Raw genomic sequence first — 12,813 nt, 5'->3', positions numbered from 1 at the left:
GCGGCCCACAAAATTACAAGGAGACTAACAAATGAATTTTTCTGTACTGAAATTTATCCAGTCCCTCCTTTTCCCATATTAAAGCATTTCTTTGCTTTCCTATGGAAATTTCACTCTACTCCAGTTTTTCTCCCAGTATCAGCTGTGTTGTAAATTCCATATCCAGCATTCCTTAGAGACGCACCCATGCAGGTTCAAAGGCTACATCACTTTCTTTAGGACTCTCTTAGTTCAACAAGAACATTACGTGTATCTTTATTTCCAGCATTCTTAATTTTTATTCCCAGCACCAACAGGCAGGTGATATTTTCGTATTTATTCAGTTTCTGATCTGGTATTTTCTAAGTATTTGACCACAGTTCCTAGGCTTACAGCAGCCAGTCCCTGCCAGCCAGGCCCATGACTGCTTGATATCTGAGACCTAATGAAACTGAGCATATTCTCTCTGACTCTGGTAGCAGCTTCTGCCATTCAGGTGTTTATTTTACACCTATAGATTGCAAACTTGCTAAAAGTCAGTATGCTATTATGTATTAGCTATTTAAAAGCAAGTATACATGCAGAAAGACATACACAGAAAATACTAGCATTAGCTTTCAGCCCCTTGGAAGATGTGGGAGTTTGCCCATGGTACTCAGTGAAAGCAGGTTTCAGTCTTTTAGCAAGCATTACTTGCCTGAAATCCAAAGTTTTATAAGATACAGCATATACAGAATATTTATTTTGGAACCGTGGCAAGAGTGAATACACATTTAAGAACAGAATCAAGGAGACTCAACTAACTTCTCAAGGGTACTCACTAGATTATCAATGGCAATATTTCTGAAACCATAAACTACTGGTTTTCATCAGGTCATGTGGAAGAGGAACTGATATAGCTGCAAAGCTAATGGATGTGCTGGACATCAGTGTGACTGCTTCTTTGTAATGGGACATGGAGCATGTGTCTCATGGGGCAACACTAGTCAGGTGGTGTCCCTGCTGCTTTCCCTTCCTCATACTCTGCCACTGAATCTCATGAATGACAGCCTCCAATAGCTCCTTCCTTCAAAAAGCCTGGAATTTAAAGCTATTCCTGACTAAATCAATAGTTGCAAGGAAAAAGCATGCCTCTGGTAAAAGAAAATAGAACAGTAAATTATTTAGTATCTTTTTCTGGCATAAATAAACCAAACTTATTAAAGAAAGCCGTGCCATGTGTTTTCTAGTCATGATCCTTTTAGCCATGTCAGTAGATGGAGTCTGATGCTTCTATTAATGACAATTGGAGTTTTGCTGTTGTGCCAGATGACAGCACAATTGGATGAATGGTTCTCACAAGAATCTATAAAAGAGAAAAGAGCATGGTACCCAAACCAGGGATTTGTCATATTGGTGGAGAGCCAAATCACAAAATCCTTGGCTCAGTCCTGTTCCAATTCCTTACAACATTCACTGAAGGTATTTTCCAAAACTATGGGCTTTGCTGTTAGAGTGCTACCTGTTCATGTAAATATAGTCTGAGTATTATTTACAAAAAAATAATCTGCTCAAGGGATCAAGCACCTATAATAAAAGTTCTGCTCTAGTTCAGACTTAAATGCTGCATTATAACTTCTATTTTTGCAGAAAGCATGCATAGTATTTGCTGCACACAGAGTATTCCCTATGCTTGGCAATTCACTTGTTCTAATGTGTAGATAGGATTTTATAGTAATATTAATTAATAATAATAATAATAATAATAATAAATTTACATAGTAAATCAGTGGTTCCTAAGGATAATGACCTGCCACTAGTTTAGAAGACATGAGATTGTCATAGTTTACATGGGAAAAGGACAGGATCTGTATTGTACTTGAAAGAAGAGTTTATCATGTGAAAAGTAGTTCATACTTTTGCCTTTTAAGACAGGCACTGCAAGTAATTCTCTAGGAAATGCAGGCACAGTCCCACAGTTGGTTCTGACTTCGCAGCCAAAATGTGACGCATGTGCACTTTTCTTTCATACTTCATTTAATATGCCCAAAATATGTGGGTTGCATACAGACACTTAGGCATAAGTAACTGCCTAATCCACTTGCCAATGAGACACAAATGGTTATCATGCTAAAAATACACTTCCAGAGGAATTAGCAGTGGGTTAGCAGAGGAGTTCCAGCGCTGCATATGAAATAGTTTGTCGCTACAGTATCTCACTGCACACATTCAAGCACCTTTGGCATACTGCTACTAAATCCCCAGACAGGATTCTTCACATTGTTGGGAAGGAGCAAGCAACCAATAGAAAGGTCCCAGATGAATAAAATAACAAAGAAATAAATAGATTAATTAATTAATAATGCATATATACACCCAGTTAATCAATATTGGCTCCAGTGGCAAGTTTGCTTCCATGTAAACTTCTTGGACACATTTTGAAGCTGACCTCTGGGTCTGGGAGTCAGGAGAAATAACATGTTCACTTTACAGTCTAGGGAAGGCTGACAAAACCAAAAGGATCATGTAACAGTTATACACATGCTGGTGTCTGTCAAAATCTCTTCTGCAGGCAACATCAAGCTTTGCTGCTAGACTTTTTTGTTAACTTTTCAAAGCAGTGGCATGGCTTTGGTTTTAGATGATGCAAATGACAACGCAAAGTTTTTGCTATAAAAGGAGAAATCCACAGGATTCACTTAGACATGTGCAAGCAACTTGCTCTTTCTGTTAATATTTTACAGATTGCCACTGTATATGCATTAGAAGACCAGCAGAGTTCAGCCCTTTCTGGAGATGTAAGTATTTTTAGTTGGACCAAGTCATGAGTTAATTTCAAAGTGTTAGTCTACTAAGCAAAGTTATTCAGCACAGTTAAGGCATGGGTACACTCTTGGCTCATCACCAGGAGCATTGTATTACCCTGAAAAAATATATAAAGCAAGAACAGAAACACCATTTGAAAGAAAAAGAGAGAGGGAAAGTTAGGAAACTGCAGAAAAAATCTCTAAACTTTTTTTTTCTAATGCATTCTAAACCCTGAAATTATATCTAAAGCTACAAAACATGCCCTCAGGCAGTGCAAATGATTAGATGGGATATACTCACTTGCGTGCCTTGCCCTGTGCTTGAGAGGTCTGTGATCCTTTTCCGAGTGCTTGCTGTCTTCTCCCTGCTCTGTGGCTTCTGGTGAGATTGCAAAGGAGAGGAGGGAAGGAGGTGCTTCTGACTGCCCTCCTTCTACTTGAGAATCAACACACCCCCTTTCAGACTGAGACCTGGGTGTTTCCTTCTCCCTGTCTGAGCAGTCTAGGATCACCTCCACCCTGGGGATAGATGGAACTGCACCTTGGATCCTCTTGACCTCTTTGCTGCTAGAAAACTGGACTACTTTGTTTGACCACTGGATGTTGCCCTCCTTCACACCCAGGGGAACTGCGATGAGGGGGCTGCTCCCGTCCTGTGGTGCACCGGGTCCTTTGCCTGGAGGGGGGCACTTTTCTGCCCCCAACAGAGTCACAGCAGGAGCATTGGTGGCCTTGTGCACGTCATTTGAGAGGGACAACTGCAGCTCAACCATAGCACCTGGCCTTTCTTCTGCCGTCCCTCTGAAAGCAGCCTCATCTGTCACAAGCACCTTGGGGGTTCCTATCACTTTAGGAGGAATTCTGTGGCTTTGTGTGGTCTCTTGCTTTGTTTCAGAAAAGTGTGTGTTGCTTTCTGCTGCTCCGTGGTGAGTCCCACTGTAAATCTCTGTGATGCACAAATCTCCATGGGGTATCTCTTGCGCTGTGTTCATTTGCAGTGTGGTGTTCTCCCTATAGTCCTCAGTTTTTATGCTCTTGTGCTTCCCATTTTCTCTTTCAGCACTCAAGGTGTCATTTATTCCACTGGAGGATCTGCACATACATAAACAATTCAAGAAATTAAGCTGCTGTAAGCACAGCCATTGTAAATAGACAGTTACAAAGGCAATTTCTGCATAGCATTTCCCCACCCTAATTAATTGTGGTACCTTCTAGCAGATCCATTTAAATAAAAGAGTTTTTCCACAATGCAGAGGTCTTAAATAGAAGCATATTTGTATCTTTCAAAATTCTTCAACTTAGCAGTTCAGTAAGAGGGAAATTACACAACACTGGTAGAACCATGACCCCACTACTAACCTGAAATGTGGAACTGTATCATTCTTAACATCAGTGTGCTTTCACAGACACATTTCTGTCATAGGGTTTCCAGAGAAATGCTGCTGAGGCTTTTGAGACAATACTTCTTCATATTTCACATGTCCGCGAGAAAATTAACTTTGCATGACACCAGAGGAGTGGTTAATTTTTGGCTCTGTAGCCACTACTGCTACTGTTTTAGGCACCATCCTTACATGTGGTTCCTGTCCCAAATCATTCACTCTCTAAGGAATAGAGAAGTACTGGATAAGGATCAGAGGGAGGGAAATAAATACTTGAAATACACATTCAAAGAATTCCTGTGAGGATCATCATCCTTATGTATCATGGATTAATTAAAATATTCTGGGCCTATTCCAGTGATCCAGCATAAAAGGGCAGTGAACCTATACAGTATTTCCTCCTTGTTTAAAAATATATTATTTCTAACTGGAAAATGTTATTTTTATTTGTGAAACCTACACTATATTTCAGCGTAGCTCATTTTTCTAAACTATTAAGTCCTCTGGCTCAGTTAGGCTGTTTTACTGGTGTTAAGGACACCTGGTATACTCTTTAGCTCCTTCTTTCAGTACTCTGGACCATACTGCCTACTATTAATTTGAGGAGAAACCTTGTCTGTACAGCAAGGCTGCAGCATGTTATTAAGAGTTTCTATTTGCTAGAAGGTAGCAAAGCACTTTTTCAAATGAGGGAAGTGGTAGGTGTCGCCAGTAAAGTATTAATATCAAGTACTATGGAGATTTTTGAAATCAACAGCAGCCCTGGCTATTCTAAAACTTTGGAACCCCTTAGAAATAAAGGTTGGAAGAAGCAGCAGAAGGAACAAATCTGTCAGTGCGCTGAAGAAACTTCAATATCACTTGCTTTTTAGGCATGCAGCTTACTGCCTGTGGCAGTCTGGGTCTGCCTCAAATAACACAAAATGAGTAACATCCATTTCATCACATATGGGGCTTTGTGAAGGTCAGACAGATTTTAATTTAGGGAGCTCCTCGTGAATGCTGCTGGATCCCATCGTATGATGCTATTTGGATGATCAATTGTACTGCTCTCAAGCAGAGATAGATTACAGAAATCTGTAAACATTTCCTTGTAAGATATGGACTGGGGGCTGGGCCAGCTAAATGTTAGCCTTTATTGGTAGCTGAGTGATTGTCTGTGTGGAAGAGAAAGATTTCCGCCTTAAAAGGCCCTTGCTATGTATGGATATACTTCTACTCTATATAGACATAAATGTGTATCCTCTGTCAAAAGGCAGAATACTGGGTATGATTTCCTTTTTGTCATTTCATATTCTGTTTTGTGAAATTTTTGTTTTTGTTTCGGGCCTTTCCAGCTCCCTGCAGGAACAACAGCCCTGGTGTAATTCCAGGAAGGAAGCAGAACTCATGGAGTCAGTGTGGCAGGGTTTGTCGGAGGCTCATGTTTTCCTCCCTACATGGTGCATTTCATGCTGGCATGCACTGAGCACTCCCTTCTTCCCCCTAGAAAGGTTCTCTCCAGACTCAGCAGTAGCCCAGGAGCTGCTAACACTGATGTGAGGAGGGCAGGCTGGCGTTTCAGTGTCTGTCCCCTCTCTCCATGTTTCCCAGATCCATCTGCTCAGCATTTGCCGGGAAGGTCAGTGAGATGCTCCCCCACATGGCATCTGGGAGTGCCCGCCCTGCAGGGTGTTGCTTTCCTCTCATCCTGTAAACTGAGCATTTTCTGGGCACTGCTGCTGGTCAATAACTTGCTGTGGCTTACAGGGCATTGGGAAAACTTTGGTAGACATCAAAGACCAAGTAGCATTTTAAAAACTACTTTAAAAGCCCAATTTTCCTCCCAGTAAGAGTTGTAAGAGCAGAATTAGGTCAACAATTAGTGCCTGTGAAAATCGCATCCTTCATGCAAAAAGTTCAGGAACAGCCAGGAGCTTCCCAATGGAAATTATTCTTCCCTGCTAACAAAAGATACTTAGGTGAAAAGATCACCAGTGGAATACCACTTTAATTATTCTTTCCTCATGATTTCCAGCATTTTCTTGAGGTGTCTGCTAAGAAGTGGCTAGTCAGGAGAGGAAGGATTTGTTTCTCATTGCTCTCAAAGGATGCTAAGACACTTCCTGAAAAATCCTTCTGGGGGTAGTGCTGAGAGGGATAGTACCCACAAACGAGGTGGGAGGGCAAGAGAAGTGTTTCAGTCTATTCTCCCATACCTGGGAAGATACTGACAGCAGGGTCTGGGATTTGGGAGAGATGAGCTGATGAGAAGAAATTTAAAAATTCTTACAGTGAGTTTCTTTAGAACATTTTAGTCACTTTCAGAGTGCTGAGCAACTGCAATTTTCTTAAAATTTCTGAATGGTTTCATTCCATGAAACACTGAATTATGTGGTCTAAACACTCTGTTTTGGTTCTGATTTTCAGGACATGCCTTGAATGTTCACCACATATTCAAGCGGGGGCAATGGAGAGTCCCTTTCAGCTGCAGCATCCTGTGGCCTTCAGACAACTGAAATATCAGTTACGGAACAGCAACAGGCAGGAGTCAAAGTATGTGGAGCTATTTCTATGGCTGAAGAGAAGACAGCTGGTCAGCCACAAAGTGCAGTTCCAATAGTCACATTATGAATTAAAAACAGAAGAATGCAGCTATCACATGAGGAACACTCAGCTGGTCCCCTGTTGAGCCAGGAGCAAGAGCTGTGCACTCTGGGGGAGGTAAGCTCTAATCCTCAGTTACCATCGTCCCCCTGATCCTGTCACACTAATCCATTACTCAGCCCCAAACAGCCTGAACAGACAGGCCATGCAAAATGTCTGTTAAAATAAGCACTCCTTGAGAGCATCTTGTTTTGAAGGTAGATTGTTACTTTGACCTGCTAGGCACTTGAAGAAAGCTCCTTTGTGCAGGTTGCAGGAACCATGAGGAATTTCACATGCTGTGTAGACATCCCTGGTAGCCAGAAACAAGTGCCTGTTTTCATCCTTTTCAGGGACGCTGCTCTGTTAGCTGTCATGACGAATCCTGATCCTTTCCTGGTCCTGCCTGTGAGAGGGAGCTGCAGTAGCTCTGGGGGAAGCCTTAAGTCCTTACAAGGAGTGTGGGAGTTTCAAGACTTTTTCTTCCTCTTCTTACCCCCACTGAAGCCAATTCAGAGTTCATCCTGTCTGAATTCACTGTCTGGGGAGAATGTGCTTTACTGTAGGTGGCTCTGAACTCAGGTTGCATTTATTACACTGATGGCAATTACAGAGCAGGCATTGGAATAGACTGATGTTCAGTGAGCTGGCCTGCTTGCAAGTTTGCATGAAGCTTCTCTGCTTTAAGAAACTCAAAGCATTTTCAAAGAAAACTGAAATTCCCTCTCACTATTTTACAAAGGCAGAAACTGAAACCCAGAGAGCTGTGACTTCCCCCACCTCATCGAGTGAGGTGATAACAGCTACAGAAATAGAATTCGTGACTTCCAGGCCCTCTCCTCCTCCTGACTACTAACGCATTTTGCCACCCAAGAAGACCATTTGCCATGTCATCATCGAGGCATATCTGTGTAACACAGTTTGTCCATGTATAAAGCCTTTGTTTTTTGTAAGCCTCACTTCCATATCTATGGGGAATAACAGCACTTCACTGCTTCAAAGGGGTGGAGAGAATAACTGAACTCAAGGCTCTGCAATATGCATATATGGTAGTGAACACCTTGCAAGTATTAATACTTATATTTGGAGACTGTACTATTAATTCTGTGCCTGACCGCTGCTGTTCAAAGTATATACATTAATTCCTTCAGCTCAAATTCTCTGTCTTCCCTCCCTTTTCCATCCTAGCAGCGTTACAGACACTAACAACAGGACTATCAGAACCTCTCAGTATAAGGCTGCAAAAGGAGTGTGTTCAAAGCCAACATTTTCCAGGTGATTCACTGAATTGCACCAAAGCATCCTGTGCATTCCTGTACCTCTTGACAAGCATCTGCAGGACGTCAGTCAGGCTTTCCATCAGAACGATGACCTCAGCATAGGTTAGGTCTCCACAAGGCTTGCCATTGATAGACACCACCTCATCCCCCTCGCACAGTCCAGCCTTGGCTGCTTTGCTTTTGCTGCGAACCTACAATGAGTCAAAAACAAATTCCAAATTACACAATTAATGTTTGTCTGAGAACAGCAGTAACCATGTCCTCAACATGCTTTTGTCTGTACAAAAGGATCAGTAATATTGATCATAAACAAATTGGTGGTAACACAAATTAATAACCTGTCTCAGTTGAGGTTAATATTGTTCTGGTCAGTAAAATACAAAACCTTCTGCTTTAATGAACTTGTGAGCTAGATGTCAAACAGGCTGGATTGATTCTTTTAAAACTGGGAGACGCAGAAGTTTAGTACAGACAACAATCAATTGATCACAGTTGAGCAGAAATGCAAAAAACTCTCATTAGTTTCTCTGAAAATGAAGACTACTAAAAGCTGAAATCTGCACTGAGATTGTAAAAGAAGAGTGTGTAAATTCAGGCCTATCTGGGCAGAGTGTCAATATCTACATTTCCTTAGATGCCCAACTGAAGCTTTAGTCCCCAAACTATAAACATCTGCATCCCTGGAGATCCTAAATCCATGTTTAGTCATGTGAGTAAGTGCCCTGATTTATTAAAGTTAAGGCATGCCTGTTATGGTCTAACCCTCCCTGTTAAGTTCTCATTCAAGAATCCTCTGCAGCTCAGTTTTTGCTGTTTCTCTTCTTTTTCCACTGGCAGTGTGTTGTAACTTCTCACAGTCTTTGTATAACAAAACTTAGACAGCTCTAACACCACTCAAGGTATGTCGTACAGTTGACTGCTATTTTTAAAGTATGTATTTGGCAAAGAGTGTGTTATATTAACCAGGATTCTTGCAGGAGTCTATTTTAGAATGACACATACACATAAAAGGGCTGGCCTTGGATTCTTTGATCTCAATCTGCTACCTGTTGGTGTGAGTACTTTGGCCTTATACCATATCCAGTTGTTGATTCAATGTGTTATCCTTGTTAATTCTCATAGTGTTTTCTTGAAAATTTTTAAAGAAGTAGCATAGTTCTACCACACTCACAGTGGCAGAGCCAGTCCCTACCAACTGTAAGGAAGCTACTTCTGATATACTCCAGATTTGAGGGTAGAACTGGCCCACAGACTCATGGAACTGTCCCAAACTTTCTATTAAGCCACTGGGCTGGTACCTAAGATGCATTTCAGAAAGGAAGTTCCTTGGAGTCAGGATGATGGGGCGCACAAAGAGTAAGACTGCACGTTTTTCTGTGGCAGGGCCACCACATCTATCTCTGCTGTTTTGATTTACACATTCCCATATGTCATATTATGGCTCTTGGAGCAGTGAAGGAACAGCAGCCTGGTGCATACAGAAGCCAGTTTCTACCTTGCAGAGTTAACATTTACAAATATGGAGTGGTATGCTGCTCTGTTTATCTCCCCTTAGACAAGAGCATAAACATCCTTGTGCCTTGGGAAGAAATGACACTTTAGACAGTGTTTAGAGGTTTTGCTTCATAAATGAGCTAGGATTTGGGTGGAGGTTTAGTTACTGTCTTTTTTCAAATAGGAGGGTATGCTATTAAAATTTTACAAGACATCCTAGACCTGAACATAAATATTTAATGTAGATGCCATGAAGAATTTTGAGTGACCCTTTTTCAGAAAATCTATAAACATCCATTATAGAAACCTGTGAACTCTGAAATAGTATAATGTGATACCTAGATTGTGAGAACACTTGTTTCTCTTTCTTTATTTAGTGTTTGAGAAGCATTAAAAAGAAAAAAAAACAGACAAGGGGATTGATTTTCTTTTCAAAGATCTTAAAAGATCATTTCAGTCCATTTTTCTGCCATGTGAATTATTGAGAGATCACAATTCTGATATCTGGAACTTCATACAAAAATCAGCCTTCCAAATTTGAACAATGTCTGTATAAAATCACCTCAGTATTGTTTTTTTGGGGGGTTTTTTTGGTTTTGTTTTTTTGGTTTGGGTTTGATTTTTTGGTGGGGTTTTTTTTGGTGTTTTTTTGTTTTGTTTTGGTTTTTTTGGTGCTTCTGTTGGGGTAATAAAAAGGAAGACAGCACTCAGAAGAAGAAAATCAGCAAGGCAGATTCAGGGATAAATTATGGCAGGTTGCTGCTAGGGTAGAATATCCCATCATCATTTGTGTTATTTCAGCCTCAGCATAACAGCAGCTTACTCAACAATACGTAGACTGCTTTGCCAGGCAAGCTGTAATTGTTTCTGGCTTTATTTGTTTTCACTGGAAACCCACAAAAAAGAATAAATAATTTACTCATGTAAACAGAGACTTCTCAGATTTCTGGGAAAAATAATAAAAATAAATAAATACTAAATAGAAAGACCCACCCAGAACAACAACAACAAAATTCCAAGAAGATCGTGGAAAGAAAGATCTTCCTGGTAAAATGTATTCAGTGGACAGTTTTCTCTCAAAGGCAGTTTTGGCAGTAAGCCTTTGAGGAGGCCACTGGGAAACAAAAGCTGTCTTTGTTAGCAGAAATACAACTTGGTCACACAGAGGACAGTAAGAAACCTTTATCCAGTTCTTGGGAACTTAAAGCAAAGCATATTTGGCTGTAAAGCAGGAGAGATTCTTAAAAAACCAGTGATTGCTCTTGCTTCATAGTGCAGCCCTGGCTTTCTCAGGTACTTGTTTCTCCTATGCACTTGAAGTTTTTCTTAAGAAGAAGTGGGTTTTTGCATAAAATTTTTGAGTAGGATCTCACTACAAGAATAATATGTTCGTAAAGATTTTCTTAGTTTTGTAATGCCTGCAATACCAGCATAACATAGGAAAACTGAGCTGGTGCTGTTAGTGCTGAACCTGTCAAGATACCAGCTGCTACTGGGCACCTCGAAGAGCTCCACCCCATTTTCAGCTGGTGCTGCCTCTATTGCTTTCCTGCTCCCCCTCAGTCAGGACTCTTTATTATTCAATGTACCTGAAGTATGTAATTTCTTTTTATTTCCAGACCTCTCCTGTATCCAGAATTTCTCACTGTCAGGAGTGCCCTTTGCTGATTAAAATGTCAAGTCCTGAGCAATTCCTCATATCCACAGAAATATTAAACTTAGGAGAAACTTGCTATGTGAAGGACTTAGCCTGGATGTTTGCTGTTATCTGAGCACCACAGAAGATCCAGGACCCCCTGGCACCAGTTCAGAGGCAGCAGGGTCTGGGGGCTGTCCAGAGGCTGTTCAGAAGGGTCTGTGAACACTTCAGGTGGAAACTGTGAGTGAGCAAGGTCTGGGTGTTGTGCTGGCCTGGTGAGAGATCACCTCCCAAAGACACAGGTATGTGGGTAAAGTGTGCGATAGGAGCTTTGGTGGTGCCTGTGGGATGCTGCTGGGGCTGGAGTAGCCATGGATGCCTACAGCACATGACAGTTCCAGTCAGTTTCTTAACCAGTAAAAAAGGAATAAATGGATGGATACACAGTGGCTGTGCTCATGTTAGTCTGGGCAAAAGGGGTATTTTTTAGAGAAAGTGAATGGGAGTGCCCAGCCCTCATTCTGTGTATGGTGTAGTGCTTTTAATTTAAACTAGATCAAGTCTCCTTCTCCTATCCAACTGGAGACTCCTTCCCAAGTAACTAGATCTCCTTTGATTTAATCTGAAAGCACTCCAGTTTGTACAACCCAAAACTGTTCCATGCTATGAAGCAACATATGGTAAATCAGGAATAACAGAGACATTTGCTTCAAAAAATGTTATCCCGATAAAGCTGAAAAGCTGGAGTAGATACACCTGTTACTTGTTGTGGCTGCAAGTGGATGCACAGACAACAACTGGGGCTCAGCTGACCAGCTGATGATTTTGAGTGTATGTCTGAGCCCTATAATAAGCAGATCAGAGTTGAGGTATGTTGAACCTGGTAACAAGGTCAGTGAGTTGTAGTTTAAAGTGAGGCAAATGGACTTGAGGACACTCTGCAGTCCAGTTCTCTAATCGCACAACAAAAAATTATTAGGATGTTTCATCATCTTGGTTTTACCAGTGATTTTTGGGAAGGATGATGTGTATCTTAATCTTATCCTGGACTTTGGTTTATTCTGGAGCTTGGAGTACACAACTTTATCTGGGATGTGTGTCTAAGTGCTGCGCATCAGGTATAGCCTGACTGAGCAACCAATCTCAGAAAATGAGCAATATGAGCATAAGCACAGTCCATTTAGTCTAAAATTTTATCTAATAAAATAAGATTTATGTAGGTTTAAAATACACATAATTTGCACAGTAAAATTCTGAATTTAAAGCAAGCTTTCCAAACCGTGAGTTATTTTCAAAATTATTTACTGATCCTTTTTTCAGTTTGACAGCAGCTTTTGAACAGCAGAACAGGAAATATTGCCACTGGAATGGCAATTTAGTAGTGGAAATATTCTTCCCTGCCATTTCAGTCCCCTTGCTCATACAGGCAGAGTAGTTCCTTTCATTGTGGGGTCACCTCTGGAAGAGCCTATTCAGGTGAATATCCTGTCTGACTCCTGAAGCCTCATCTGAGCTGTTGTTGGCCCTCAAGGCTCAAAGCTGATTCCTGTGAACCTTATTTACCTGTGTGTCCTCAGTGTTAGGTTTGGGTCTTTGGTGGCTGGCCTTGTGTTTTGCTGTGATGAAAT

General features: G+C 41.1%; 1 protein-coding gene across 1 annotated transcript in view; it reads right to left on the bottom strand.

The window, feature by feature from the left end:
- Nucleotides 1–12,813, bottom strand: part of SYNPO2 (synaptopodin 2) — a 79,022-nt gene that overhangs the window by 18,750 nt on the left and 47,459 nt on the right. Inside the window, exons 2-3 of the mRNA XM_010406430.4 lie at nucleotides 8,092–8,243; nucleotides 3,067–3,857 (exon numbers count right to left, since the gene is read on the bottom strand). Of these exons, the coding sequence (XP_010404732.2) occupies nucleotides 3,067–3,857; nucleotides 8,092–8,243 (943 nt within the window). The remainder of the gene's footprint in view (nucleotides 1–3,066; nucleotides 3,858–8,091; nucleotides 8,244–12,813) is intronic.

This window comes from Corvus cornix, chromosome 4 (assembly GCF_000738735.6).
Source record: "Corvus cornix cornix isolate S_Up_H32 chromosome 4, ASM73873v5, whole genome shotgun sequence".
Lineage (NCBI taxonomy): Eukaryota > Metazoa > Chordata > Aves > Passeriformes > Corvidae > Corvus > Corvus cornix.
The sequence above is the reverse complement of the archived record's forward strand: the minus strand, read 5'-3'. Positions and strand labels throughout refer to the sequence as shown.